The sequence below is a fragment of the Aptenodytes patagonicus genome, chromosome 18 (genome assembly GCF_965638725.1).
Source record: "Aptenodytes patagonicus chromosome 18, bAptPat1.pri.cur, whole genome shotgun sequence".
In the NCBI taxonomy this organism is placed as follows: domain Eukaryota; kingdom Metazoa; phylum Chordata; class Aves; order Sphenisciformes; family Spheniscidae; genus Aptenodytes; species Aptenodytes patagonicus.
The window spans coordinates 6278332-6291446 of record NC_134966.1 but is presented as its reverse complement, the minus strand read 5'-3'; the positions used below and the strand labels follow the sequence as shown (position 1 = coordinate 6291446).

Sequence of the window (13115 nt, the reverse complement as noted above, 5' to 3'; positions counted from 1 at the left end):
CTCCGCAGCTGAGACCCACAGCAGGATGTCTGAGCCCACCAAACATGCTCCAGGGGAGCATCATTCGGGACAGGATGCACAGCTACAGCAGGGACCTCCCACAGGAAAACAACCAGCTCCAAGACATCACATGGGACCTGAAGATCCAAGTGGATCTGCTGGAGGACAGGGAGAAGGAGATGGCCAAGCGCATGGTCGACAACCACAGTGTCCCAGTCAGTACAGGCACGGGCGACACAGCAGCGTGGAGAGGTGACGGCAGGTTGGGGACACCTTTGCTTCCCTGCCTGTCCCCTCGTCGCAGGTAGCCTCAATGCTACGGGAGGAGCTCAGGAGCTGGGAGCTGGAGTGGAGGAAGGTCTGGTGCCAGCTGGACCAGAGGAAGGAAGCGGCAGCAGCGCTGTGGTATGCGTGACCGCTGGGGTCCCGGCACTTGTTACAGCGCCCACTGGGACACGGGTGAGGAGCTGCCCGTGCTGGGGCTCTCGGTGCAGCCGTGCTCGCAGGATATGCAGCTGGACAGGACATGCCGGCAGAGCCCAGGGCTTTGGGAAGCTGCGGTGGTGGGGAGACACTGCTTCTGGGGCTGCCTTCTCCACCATGAGACCTGTAACGGGTCTGCAAGGAGGAACCAGAACTCCAGCTGTTGGAAATTCCAAGGTTTGGCTGAAAACCACCTAACTCAAAACCTGAGGCCAGCCCTGAAACTTACTGCAGCTCAGTGGGAGCAGCCCTCGTGTGCTGCTGAGCTACGAGATTCCAGGTGGCTCGTGCTTTCCAGTTTCTCAACAAAGCCGAAGTGGTTTTGGACCCTGCAGAAGTCGCTCCCATCGCTCCCCACTTCCCACTGGAAGCTTCCCTCCAGCCTGGGCTGCTGGAACAGGGACGGGAACACGGAATTGAGCTGCAGAGAGCCAGGGACTGCCCGAGTTCAGCAGGCAGTGCAGGGGAGAGGGGCAGGAGCAGGGCAGAGCCAGGGGCGAGGGTTTATTTCATTTCTGTGCTGATCTGCCGTATGAAGCCACTGCAGGGGTTTGAGTGGGATACGAGCTGCCCGTATCTGTGTGGGGACTGACTGGGGCTGCCCCAGCACCTGGCCAGGCTGCCCAGCAGGGCCAGCTCTGCTCCGCACCACGGTCACCCTGGAGAGTCCGCAGTGCTCCGTCCATCGGCCACGCGGGTCCCTGGGGGTTCATGTCAGCCCCTGTTCCCTGGCTCCCCTGCGGGCGCTCTCCTCCGCATGATGTGCTCCAGCAGGAACGTCGCTGCCTGGGCCAGGACCTGCTCCAGCCTCTCCTGCTCCTCGGTGCTGAATGGAGCCAGGACGTAGCTGGACACCGTCACTTCACCCTCCGGCCGCCCGATGCCGACCCTGAGCCGGGTCATCTCCTGGGGAGATAGAAGGAGGGCTGGAGGAGCTTCACCTCAAGGGCCCGGCCGAGAGACTGGGGCAAGGGGACAGTGCTGCGAGTGGGGCTGGGTGGTGAGGGAGCAGCACCCCATGTTTTCCAGGTGGTTTTGAGTGCTTGCTCCTAGAAACATGATTTTGGAAGAGGCTTTTGCTGGGCTGCGCTGAGATCCCGGGCTCCTGCCAGGCCTGGCAGAGCTGCTTGAGCTAATTGTTTCCATGTCCTTTATGGCGGCCAAACCGACATCAGCCCTCGGGGAAGCAGAGGGAAGGAGGGGAAGAAGAACAGGGGAGAGAGGAAAAGGGAGCAGGGGCTTGTCTGAGGGGAGTCGGAAGAATGGGAGTGGGGGGATGACAAGCCATGCACTGAGGTGGGGGCAGGATTGATCCCTTTCCACTGAGGCCCACTCACATTGGAGTGCAGAGCACTGATGCAGGATCGGACCCCGTTGTGTCCCCTTGGGAGAGAAGGAGAAAACCCACCATTAGTCTGTCAGAGACACCCCCCCTCCCCGGGTATGGTCTCAGGGTCTCTCACTGCAGGGTCTCAGGGATGTGGTCCCAGCCAGGCCTGCAGCCCCCATGCCCTGGCTCTGCAGGAACATCCAGCCCCTGGGGCTGAGAGCAGCTGGCTGGGGAGGATGAGGGGAAGCAGGGCTGGGACAGCACGTTCTGTGCATCTCAGCTCTTGCTGCAGCTGGTGCACGTGACTGAGCGCCGTGGCCCAGTACCAGCTCTGCCCTGGCCCGCAGTGGAAGATTTCCTAGGTTAAATGTCCCAAGGCTGACCCAGGAGCTGGCGCTGGGGCAGGCAGAGTGCTATAAAAAGCCCGTGTGCTGCAGCCGATGGGCTGGATCCAGCCCACAGCTGCTTCCAGGAGGCTCCCTGCCCTTCCTGCCAGGGCAGAAACCGGGAGGCTGCCCAAACAGCCGGCTGTTGGTTCTGCAACTGGGATCGAGCCCAGGGCTGGCGCTCGGGCTGAAAACACCACCAGGCTGGTGGGACAGGGCCAGGAATGGCCCATGCGCCTGTAAGGGCACAGCAAGACCTCGAACCAGCTGACACAACCAGAGAGCTGGGGCCACTCCATACCTTGCACTGCCTCCCAGCTTGATCGCCACCTTGCCCAGGGCCTTGTCCAGGTCGTCATGAACCAGGTAAATGTCTTCTGGGTGGAGGTTGTAGATCTCAGCTTTGGAAACAGAAATACAACAAGAAATGAGGGGGAGACAGACTCACCAGGCCCTGACCCTGCAGAGCTGAGCAGAGGGACAGCAGGGCCATCACAGGGCCCGGTGGCACAGCAGGCTTCGGGGGTGACCGAGCCACTCACCGGCACTGGCAACGCTGAGCCCGTTGAGGTTCATGAACCTCCGCGGCTTGAGCAGCAACAGCTCCAGGCTGCAGGCTGTGGCCAGGGCCACGTCGGCGCAGCACTGCCTGTCTGCTCGCCAGCCCTCGGCCACCGCCAGCTGCCGGGCTAGCCGGTCCAGCACCGCCATGCCCACGCTGTGCCGCGTCCCCCACAGCCCGTAGTTGCCCAGGCCGGCCACCTGCCCGCCGGGTGTCAACAGGGCTCTGCCGGGCTGCCATGAGGTCCCTGGCCCCTCCACGGGCCTGATTCCCCCCCACCCAGCACCCCTCAGACCCGCTCCGCACAGACCCCTCAGCCTCCATCCCCTCAGCCCCGATCCCCCTGCGCTCCCCCCGGCAGGCCGGGTCTCCTCAGCCCCTGTTCTCTCAGCCCCGCTCCCCCCGGTCCCCTCATCCCCGATACCCCCGGTCCCCTCAGCCCTGCTCCCCTCAGCCCCGATACCCCCGGTCCCCTCAGCCCTGCTCCCCTCAGCCCCGATACCCCCGGTCCCCTCGGCCCCGCTCCCCTCAGCCCCGCTCCCCCCGGTCCCCATCCCCTCGGCCCCGCTCCCCTCAGCTCCACTCCCCCCGGTCCCTTCAGCCCCGGTCCCCTCAGCCCCTGTTCTCTCAGCCCCGCTCCCCCCGGTCCCCTCGGCCCCGCTCCCCTCAGCTCCACTCCCCCCGGTCCCTTCAGTCCCGGTCCCCTCAGCCCCTGTTCTCTCAGACCCGCTCCCCCCGGTCCCCTCGGCCCCCGTCCGCTCGGCCCCGCTCCCCTCAGCTCCACTCCCCCCGGTCCCTTCAGCCCCGCTCCCCCCGGTCCCCTCGGCCCCGCTCCCCTCAGCCCCGCTCCCCCCGGTCCCCTCGGCCCCGCTCCCCTCCCTCCCCTCAAGCCCGGCCCCGCCCCTCGGCCCCACCATGACGCGCGGCCCCGCCCGGCTGACGAGCGGTCGCGCGCGCCCCGCCAGCTCCGCCGCCAGCATCGCGCCGCGTGCTCCCTTCCCCCCTGACGTCACGCCCGCGCGCCGCCAATGGCCCGGCCCCGCCCCGCCGCCATCTTGCTTACGGGCAGCGCCGCCATCTTGCTTGCGGGCGGCAGGGCGGGCCCGGGGCTGTGGCGTGAGGCGGGCCGCGCTCCGCCTACGCAGGGGCCGTGGCCGCCGCTGTGGTAAAGCCTCGGGGCTCCGCCGGCCGCGGCCTCCCCCCCCCCCCGCCCCTTCCCCCGCAGAGGGCCAGCCAAGCGGGGCGGCTGGGGCAGGGACGGGGGAGCGCAGCCAGGGCGAGCTGTGGGGTTACTAGGAGCCGCGGCCTGGGAACGGTCCCTGAGGCGGGAGGGGGATGGAGGTCGGGGGGGCTGTTTGCCACGGCGGTGCCGGAGGAGCAGCTGGGGGAAGGCTGGGAGCGGTCCCCGCGGAGGGTCTTCGGGCCCAGCCAGTGTCTGCGTGGCGTCGGGTCGCCGAGGGAAGCGGGGTCCCTGCCCGCAGTTGTGCGGGGCAGGGTGCAGGAGCAGTAAGTGCCCGGGGCTGTGCCCCATGTTTTACGTTCCCCCTCACACCGTCACAGCGGCCTTTGGCTGGATGGGGGGGGATACATGATCCCTCACCTTCCTCCAGCCCTGGGTGGCTCTTGGCCCTGCCAGCGGAGCAGAGCTTTCTTCCAAGGCTGTGTTGACAGTCCCCCAGTCCAGCAGCATGTCATTGGGCTTCGCTCATAGCTCTTTTCCCCTCCACAGCTGGCAGAAAGGGCTGGACTTCTCCTCCTGTGGCCAGTGGGAAGAAGCCATCACCTGCTATTCGAAAGCCATCAACCTGGATCCGCAGAGGGTAAAGGGTCCCCAGAGGGCTAGGGATGCACTAGGCTGGGAGCCGGAGAAGGGAGGCAGCAGCATGAAGGCTGGCTCTCACACTGGCATCTGGCTTCAGGATGCTGTTAACCTCTCACCAGGCTGATCCTAGGTAGTTTGAGCAGGGCTGGGCTGGGCCAGCGTGGGCTGAGGGTTGTCTGTGGTACAGGCAGAGCTGTACCGTGGTTGTCCGTGGTATGAGCAGTGGGCAGAGGCCTTCCTCCAGCTCTGCGACTTCCAGTCGGCCATGCTGAACTTCAGGAAGGTGCTCACGCTGGTGCCTGCATGGGAGCAGCCCTGCCTGGCTCTCCTGGCCCTTGTCCTTGACCTGCAGGTCAGCCACCGCTCCCCTTCCTCTGTCTGCAGCCCCGGCCTGTGGCCAGGCTGACAGGGCTTCCCTGCAGGGCCGATGTCTGCTTGACCAGGAGCTCTACTGCGAGGCCCTGGAGGCCTTCACGCGGGCAGCTGAGCTGCAGCCTCACCGCAGGGTGTTTCACCAGAGGAGGTAAAGCCAGGGCAGCGCTAGGCTGTCCGGCAGGGCTGGCCCTGCTGTGGGCTGCCTCCAGCCTTGCCCGTCTCCTCTTGCAGCATCGTGTGTCTTGCGGCTCTCAACAAGTTCCCAGAATGTCTCCAAATGCTCAACAGAGACCTGGAGGAGGACGCGAGGAACCCTGATGTGTACGTGCTCCATGCCTCCTTCTATGAATGCTTTGGGCAGGTACAGCCGCTCTGGTCCCCAAAGGGCCCTGCTGCCCCTCCTGGAGGCTGGGGATGTGCTAGGAAGTGCCAGCACCCTCCCTGGGCAGCTGGCCCTGTGTCACCAGGATATCCGATGGGCCCTGGAGCTGCAGCCACAGCACGGAGCTGCCCAGGCCCTGAGGTGGAGGCTGCTGAGACGAGGCCAGGAGGCCAAAGCCAAGGTGGTGTCCAAGGCCCTGTGCGGGAACCTGCGTGGGGCCCTACTCAAGATCAGCTTCGCCATTGAGAGTGACCCCTCAGCTGCCGAATTTTTCACCCTCAGGTAGTGAGAGTGTCACCGCGGCCGGTTGGCCCCATCCACCTCTGAGCTCTCCTATCTCTGTCCCTGTGTCACAGGGGGGCCCTCCTCCGGCGGCTCAAGGACTTCAGTGCAGCCCGCAAGGACTTAGCCAGGGCGAGGGAGCTGGGGGCCAGGGGGGCCCCGGAGGCCCAGGAGGCTTGGTGGCAGCTGGCAGTCGCCTACAATGACTGTGCCGTGCACTGCTATGCCCTGAGCCGATTCGATGAGGCTGTGATGCTCCTTGGCGAGGCTCTGCGGGACGAGAGGCGGGAGAAGGGGCTCTATGTAAACAGAGGAGGCAAGCAGCTGGGCTGGGGATTGCAACGGGGTCCCCAGGGTGAGGGCAGTGGTGCATGGACAGGGCTGGGGTGTCGGACAGCAGCAGCTGCACTCGTGCATTGAGCATGTGCAGGGGAAGGCCCTGTACTGGGGTCCTGCGTTAGGGAGTGATGGCTGAAGTGGGCAGTAGGGCCCCTGGGTTGTCCCTTGGTCCTGACCCCTGTTCACAGCTGTGCCCATCTGAATGGTTTCAGCAGCGGGGAGAGGTACCAGGAGCTGGGATTTACCACTGGTGGTTCGGCTTCCTCCCCACGTGGCCTGTCCTGAGGCATGGCTGGGAATGGCTGTTCTCTTCCAGACTGGGCTGTGTCTCCTGCCTGGCGGAGCTCAGAGCTCTTGGCTAATGACGCTGAAATTTTTGTGGCTGGGGTGGGCTGGACACGTGCCGTGCGTGTTTCCCACTGGCACGGAGAGCTCCAGACAAAGCCCGGGGGTGGCAGCCAGCCCCCAGCCGCTCTCATTTAACCGAGACGCCGACGCTGCCTTGCTGCGGACTGCTTCCTTCGCCTGGGGGAGCTGGCCTATGCGCTTGCAGATTACCAGCAGGTGCTGGAGCTGAGCCTGGGGGACCGCGTTGTGCGGAGACGGGTTGCAGCGGCACTGCACGAGCAGGGCCAGCAGGACTCGGTGGCAAGGTGAGCAGGCGGGTTGGTGTGGTCTGTCCCAGGGCCGGCAGCAAGCCAGGCTGCCGAGCGTGCTCTCCTGTCCCCTCGCAGGCAGTACCAGCAGGCAGAAGCTTGCTTCTCCGCGGCCATTGAGCATGAGCCCCAGAAACTGCTGTACTACCTGTGCCGGGCCAGGGCCCGCCTGTGCCTGAGGAGGGTGGAGAGCATGAAGGAGGATGCCGCCCTAAGTCTGTGGCTCGACTCCACAGATGGCAAGGTACAGATCCTTACCCTCGTATGCTACCTCTTTCCAAGACAGACTGTCTGTGCTGTCCTGAGGAGCGAGACTGGATGCCTTGCCCAAGAAACCTTGGAGAAAACGCTTCAGAGCCCCCCCAGAACTCACCATTTCGGCTGATGTCACCTGGTGTGACAGCAGCAATAGGTGCATGCTGGGGGGTAGTTTGTCTTGGGCATTAGCCCACTAGTGCTGCCCACTCCAAAGGGGGGTTGCTCAAATCCCGAGTGCGAGGGTTTCGTTTGCTCTGGAGCGCAGTGGCATGTTTCAGAGCTCACTGCTGAAGTACTTGTGCTGGCAAAGGTGGATTTTGCCCCTTTTTTGCTCCTAAAAGGTGATGGTGGGTTGCTGGATGTCTACACTTGGCCTGGGAACCTTGTTCCAAGCAGGCATCTCACTCCTTTTCAGCCCTCCCAGATAAAGGATTGCTTTGGGGGGTTGCTGCAGGCCCATAGCATTGCCTTTGCACTGGCACATGTCCCCAGGCTGCTGATGGCACTGGAGGCTGATCGGAAGGAAGCGGTGCCTGAGGGCGCAGGGCTGCCCACGGGACTAGGAGCTGTCTGAGGGACAGCGACTCGGGTGAGCAAGCCCGGGGTGCAGCAGCAGGGGCTGCAGGCTTGGATCTCGCACCCAGCCAGCGTGCGGAGCAGCAGCGATAGCTGCTGCAGAAACGGCTGGTCTGCTACTGCGCCTGTCCAGCACCTCGTCTCAGCCCTCAGCTCCCCGTGTGCGGGGCCACCAGGCAGGCTTCGCAAAGCGACTCTCCCTGGGTAGGAGGTGACGTGGTTCCCACCTCCTGCTGCGCTGGCACTAGCCCTACGAACGTGGTGTTGAGACCCAGAGATGCGCTCTGCAGTGGGGGGAAAAGTGCCGCTGGGGCAGAGAGACCCAGTGGCCTTCCTGGATCTACACTGGCTTCTCTGCGGAGGATGTCTGGCCCAGCTACTGCCGTTTCGCCTCCTCCCCAGGGAAAGGCTGCTGTCTTGTTTCCAGTTACCTAGTTGGAGAGCACGAGCTCTGTGCCGCTAAATCCCCGAAGTCCCATCGCATCAGGCAGCTGTTCCCATGCAACTGCAAACCTTCCAAGTCCTTCCGCACTAGCTGCAGTCAGGAATCCAAGTAAAAGACTGTTTCCCAACCATTTATTTCATAAAAGATTTATTTTGAAATTTCCAAAAATGTTATGCATTTGTAGAGGCAGAATTTTTGGGTCTGTCTGTGGGCCAGCTCCTGGGCAGCATTTGGGTGTTGTCTAAAATTGCTGCCTCCAAAGCTCCGGCCCTGGAGCTGGAATGGTCCCAAGCGCTGGCAGCTCATTTCAGCACAGGGCCTGAGCGGAGCATCGGGAGCTTTGGGAAGTGAACCTGCACCCATCCCTTGGGCAGTTTGTTCCTAGAGAGCGAATGATTCTGGTTCCTCTGACCTGTTTTGCCATAACTGACTGCCCAGAGGAGATTAAAACCCGGGCAAAGGTTTTAATGCTGTGCACCCCATGCTTGCTAGTGTGGAGCACTAATCTTCTCTAAATTGTCCGCAGGTCCCCCGTTGTAAGTGACACTCCCCAGAAGCTGAACGGACGCTGGCCCAGCCAAAGCCTGCAAGGTCTGACCAGCAGAAGGATGTACAAGAGGCTCAACAGCTCATAGCACCAACTCTCAGCCTGCTGTAGAAGTCATCGCTGAATAAAAGGAATTTTCAAAACCGTTAGTAGCACTATAGGCTCCCCTGGAGGTAGGACTGAAACTTTTTGTAGCTAGTAAAACAAGCGAGAAGTCTTTGTTGTTGTTGTTGTTTTCCTGGTTTGCTGCAGGGAAATCCTTTGGACCTTAAGGGAACGATGGACAAGGGGGTGGTAGGAAGAACCTGGCTCTTGGCAGATCAGGTGTTGCCATCTCCCACATTACCCCCCCACGCTTGTTGATGGTGAAGCTGGTCCCTACCAGCACCTATTCACAGTGAAAGGAAGCTGGAAAGAAGTTGGCTCTAAAACTTCCTTGAAAAGAAAATTTTGCTGCAATGTTGAAGGCGTTCACAGGCCAGCGCTGCAGGAGTCAGCACCAGCACTGTCACGTGGTACCAAGAAGCTGAGGCACAGCCACGCTTCAAAAGGTTCTAAAAACCTGTTAAAATGCTGTAGGAAAGAAATATTCTTCTGTGGGCTCAGAATCTTGATGTGTTGGATATCAGTAGGTGCCAGGAGAGGGGAGAGCTGCAGGTGGGTGCTGCTGTGACAGGGTGAGAAACTTCCCTGACACTGCAGGACCTCTTAGCCTCTTCCCTTTGTCACGGATGTCTTGGGTGGTGCGCCGGGCTGGTTGTATCCACCCTCACCTGGCCAAGGGTAAATCAGTAAAGTGCTTTAAATCACATCACTTGCACTTGGTCCCGCATCCTGCAGCGGCCTCCTTGGGGCTGGAGGGACGAGTTCAGCAGGAGACCGCTTGTGCTGCCGAGAGGGAACACGCAGCTCCCACTGCTCATCGCGCCAGCCCTGGGCTCTGCCGCTTTACAGCTCCGTATACATCCCCGATGGATCTGAGCAAGGCCCTCGCCAGGGACTAGAAGAAAAAACTGATCCGGGAGGCCACTGTTTTGCAGCCTGTTGATGAGAATATTTTCTCTTCTTCTGGGAAGTAGGGGATGCTGTCAGCCACCTCCTGGACAACACCCGGACGCACTTCGAGGCCTTGCTGGACAAGTTCGCCGACGACGCACTGCTTTACGTGGTGGCGCTTCAATGGGAGGAAGGGCACAACAAAATCAATGAGATGTTCGTTAATGATCCCAGATTTCCAGAATCCACCTGCAAAAGCAAAGGAAGAGACAGGTTTTACCTTCAGAGAGTCTCTGCTGTCCCTGGAATTCAAAGAGCTGCTTTGTGCGAAGCCAGAATACTCGGCTGAAGACATCTGCTCCAGTTTTGTACAAGGAGAGAGTTGAACCCATCCGTTGTCACCTCCCTTCCCCCACAACAGACTTGTTCTCCAGGAATGAGGGGATTTAGCTTGACTAGTCAGAATTTAAGCTCTGCTCCCTGTGACAAGGGCAAAGCAAGGAGAACCAGGCAGGCAGTGGGGATCGGTACGTCTCGGTCCCTTTCCGGTGAGCATGCTGTGCTGTTTGCCATCCCCCAACTGTGAATACACCTTGTCTCCAAAGAACTCTGCTAAACGTTGCAACAGGCCTGCTGGCTTGGAAGGCCGGGCTATTCCTTCCCTTCGCCAGGAAACCTCGAGGGGATCGCAGTTCCCTTCCCTCAAAACCCCCTCGTCCCTTTCTGGCTGCCTGGGAGGTGGCAGGCGGTGTCGGTGGCTGCCTGGAATGGGCCTGGCTCCCTCTGCCGGGCTCTGACCCTGCAGGAAGGGCTCTGCTCCACGGACTCACTCTGAGGGTTTTCAAACACGGCTTTGGAGATGGCCTGCTCCAGGTCCCGCAGGCTGATCTCCTCCCGGTCCTTGCGGGCACGCCAGAGATCCAGCGTCATGTCGTTGATCTGTTCCCCTCCTGCGTTGCTGCACAAGAATGAGATGCTTATTCGGCGTGTATCCAGGAAAATGGTGTTGCAGGACAGAGGTGGCATCTGGCACCCTCCAGCCTGCACGAGTGCAAGCCGGGATCTCCCAGCTGCCTGGCCTAAAATGACTCCTGTGAAGGCAGCCAAGTACCAGGGGCAGGAGAGCTTTTTCAGACTCTCCAGGTCTGTCTACTCACAATGAAATAGTGTCTTTTGGTATTTGCGGAGGCTCAAGGCTTGGAGAAGGAAAAGCAAAATGAGCGTGTGCTCTGAAGTAGGTATGACCTCTGCCCAAATGAGAAGCGGTGCGCTGGAAGGCCCCGTGATGCCACAGAGGGGCCTCTCTTACCTTACGAAGATGAAGATCGCTTTGCGGTAGTTGGTCCCGTACACAACCCACGAGGGTCCCAGGAACGGTATGATCACGTCGATCAGGCCCGGGTGCATCTTGTCCATCTCGTCAAAGAGAAAGGCCGACCGTCCACAGTTTGTCAAGTTCCCTTGAATCCAGCGCTTCAGGCTTTCCTAGGAAAAATACCCGCCAAGCCGTAAGGCAGCGAGATACCGAGGGCGGCGAGGGAGACTCGAGCTACCTCAGAGCAAAAGCTGAGTCCTGAGCTGAAGCGGAGTTGAAGGCGCTGAAAGCAGCTTCTCCCTGCACAGCACCACCTACTCGGAGCAGGAACAGGCAGCTCTGGAGAGGCCTCCTGTATTCTGGGTTTCGCACAGTGCCTGTTACCAGCTTTATTAGCCCATCATAGATCTTTTATTACGGATTTAAAGACAGAGGCAGCAAACTAAAGCTGGGGATTCAGACTCCTACAGTTCCCCACGTTCTTCTTTCACTGTCTATCTATAGTTCCCAGCTACTGAGTGCTTTTTGCCAGCTCCTGTCCTGGTGCCAGAACACGTGCCTGTGCTGACCCAGAAGAGCTCTGGCTCTTTACCACAGCTGAAGTTACTTCAGTGTAGATGCCAACCCATGCAAAACCACTCATGTCACCTGGGGGCATGTATAACTTCACCCAGCATGGGTTCTACCTTCCTGAGAGTATTTCTTCTAAGGACACAATACAACAAATAACTTCTCCAAACACCCAGAAAGCAAACGTCCAGGTGCGCTGATTCCCCACTCTGCTGAGGGTTTGGCAACTAACCTTCACAGGTTGATTTCTTCCCTTTCTCAGCTTTAAGAGACAGAGTAGCACAGTTAATAGCCTAGAGCTGCTGTTCAGGAGCTGCTTGCTGTGTGAGGAGGGGATTACAAGTCTAGCGATACGCAGGTTTTCACAGCCATCAAGCTGTTTGGAAAGCAATGGGAGAATTTTAGTGCCTTTCATCTAAGCAAAGCACTTTTGTTTGTGCATTCAAAGGGCTGTGTAAATATTTAAGGAATGAGAACATGATCACGACAAGGACTGCTGTGGGGAAGATGAAAGTGATAACTGAGTGCCAGAGTATATCACAGTTACTAGTAGATCCTTCAGCCAGTGTGTGGAGCCACTCACTCAGCCGTGTTTGAGAGGGTAAAACAAAGAGCTTTTATTCCTACTGCACTTCAGGAAACAGCCGGAACGTGTATGTACTGAGGATCAAGATAGACATAACCAAAAAAACCCCCAATCAAGTAGCACTGTGCTGAGAGGCATCCCTTACCTTGTACTGCTCGATCCGCTCAGCATGGGGGAAGTGCACTATCGGAGAGAACTGGTGAACGTAGGGGCTCTGCAGCCCACCCTGGAAGAGGTAGCGGATGAGCATGGAGCTCACGTAGGTTTTGCCTGTTCCAGTTGAGCCGTGGAAGGACATCACGAGGGGTTTCACCGGATTCCGGTTCTCCAGGAACTCCCTCACTCCCTTCATCACCTGCTGCCTCACCAGGGGCTGCCCCACCAGATTCATGGCCAAGTCACACTCCAGACCTGAAGCAAAGTCAAATCAAGTCTTAGAAAATGCCAGGTTGAAACAGCTCGTCTGCGGCTGAGCCCTCTCCGAGGGCTGCTTCCTCGGGCCCTCTCTGCCAGCCAGCCCAGGCTGCGGAACGGCCCTGCCGCCCAGTCCTGCCCCTCCGCGGGGTGGGGAGGCCCAGAGTCCCCTCTGCGCCCCGCTCCGGGCATGGCCCCCGGGGAAGGGTCTCCTGGAGACGCCCTGGCCGCCGGGACCCCCTTGCCCGCCGCCTCCCTGGCCTCGGAGTCCCCGTCCTCAGAGGCTCCCCGGATCCCCGCGCCTCAGGGCCCCCCCCGGCACCCCGCGCCTCAGGGCCCCTCTCCTCGGGGGCGCCCCCTCTCCCCCTCGCCCCCGGCCCGCCGCCCCCGCTGACCGCGCAGGTCGGGCCCGAAGCCGCACTCGCAGTCCGCCGAGAAGCCGCAGCGCAGCGCCCACAGGTCCCAGGCGGCGGCGGCGGGGCGGGCGGCGGCCGCCAGCAGCAGCGCCAGGGCCAGCGCCGCCGCCGCTCCGGGGGCCATGGCGGCCGCCCGCTCCGGCACCGCCCGCACTACAGCTCCCGGCGTGCCCCGCGCGGGGGCGGGGCTACGGGGAAAGGGGCGCGGTCAGCGAACGCGGGGGCGGAGCCGTGCCCGTATTGCCCCGCCCCCCGCCGCGGGCCGGGGCTCGGTGCCCCGCTCGGGGCCGGTCCCGCGGCGGGGCTGGGGCTCGGCTGGTGCTTTGGGAACCCCGGTCTACCCTTGCAGAGGGGGGGGTCAGGGCAACCATACAG

The 13115-nt window shown here is 61.2% G+C and overlaps 3 protein-coding genes across 4 annotated transcripts; 1 reads left to right on the top strand and 2 right to left on the bottom strand.

Annotated features, from left to right (window-relative positions):
* Positions 1–974: 974 nt before the first annotated feature.
* On the bottom strand, positions 975–2991 carry PTRH1 (peptidyl-tRNA hydrolase 1 homolog). The gene is made up of 4 exons (XM_076355616.1): positions 2742–2991; positions 2501–2600; positions 1821–1866; positions 975–1389 (listed from the first exon to the last, which is right to left on the bottom strand). The coding sequence occupies exons 1-4, from the start codon at positions 2908–2910 to the stop codon at positions 1198–1200; spliced, it is 507 nt and encodes a 168-aa protein (XP_076211731.1). The 5' UTR covers positions 2911–2991; the 3' UTR covers positions 975–1197.
* A 1601-nt stretch (positions 2992–4592) lies between these two features.
* TTC16 (tetratricopeptide repeat domain 16) lies at positions 4593–8478 on the top strand. The gene is given in 8 exon segments (XM_076355612.1): positions 4593–4935; positions 5006–5106; positions 5190–5280; positions 5282–5622; positions 5697–5936; positions 6471–6614; positions 6696–6861; positions 8423–8478. Coding segments are annotated over 8 exon segments (1188 nt in total). The 5' UTR covers positions 4593–4848; the 3' UTR covers positions 8441–8478.
* TOR2A (torsin family 2 member A) lies at positions 8027–12864 on the bottom strand. Of its 2 annotated transcripts, none has more exons than XM_076355610.1 (5): positions 12720–12864; positions 12056–12321; positions 10749–10924; positions 10270–10397; positions 8027–9688 (listed from the first exon to the last, which is right to left on the bottom strand). In XM_076355610.1, the coding sequence occupies exons 1-5, from the start codon at positions 12862–12864 to the stop codon at positions 9444–9446; spliced, it is 960 nt and encodes a 319-aa protein (XP_076211725.1). In that variant the 3' UTR covers positions 8027–9443. The 2 variants fall into 2 exon arrangements, with proteins under 2 accessions (XP_076211725.1, XP_076211726.1); XM_076355611.1 differs by having other exon boundaries at positions 12746–12798.
* Between the last annotated feature and the right edge of the window lie 251 nt (positions 12865–13115).

Coding starts and splice junctions, on each gene's coding strand:
- PTRH1 (XM_076355616.1), bottom strand. CDS start 2,910: ATGGCGGTGCTGGACCGGCTAGCCCGGCAGCTGGCGGTGGCCGAGGGC. Junction 2,601..2,741: donor GCTCAGCGTTGCCAGTGCCG/GTGAGTGGCTCG, acceptor CTGTTTCCAAAG/CTGAGATCTACAACCTCCAC. Junction 1,390..1,820: donor TCAGTGCTCTGCACTCCAAT/GTGAGTGGGCCT, acceptor CTATCTCCCCAG/GAGATGACCCGGCTCAGGGT.
- TOR2A (XM_076355610.1), bottom strand. CDS start 12,864: ATGGCCCCCGGAGCGGCGGCGGCGCTGGCCCTGGCGCTGCTGCTGGCG. Junction 12,322..12,719: donor CTTCGGGCCCGACCTGCGCG/GTCAGCGGGGGC, acceptor ACTTTGCTTCAG/GTCTGGAGTGTGACTTGGCC. Junction 10,925..12,055: donor AGCGGATCGAGCAGTACAAG/GTAAGGGATGCC, acceptor TATTTTTCCTAG/GAAAGCCTGAAGCGCTGGAT.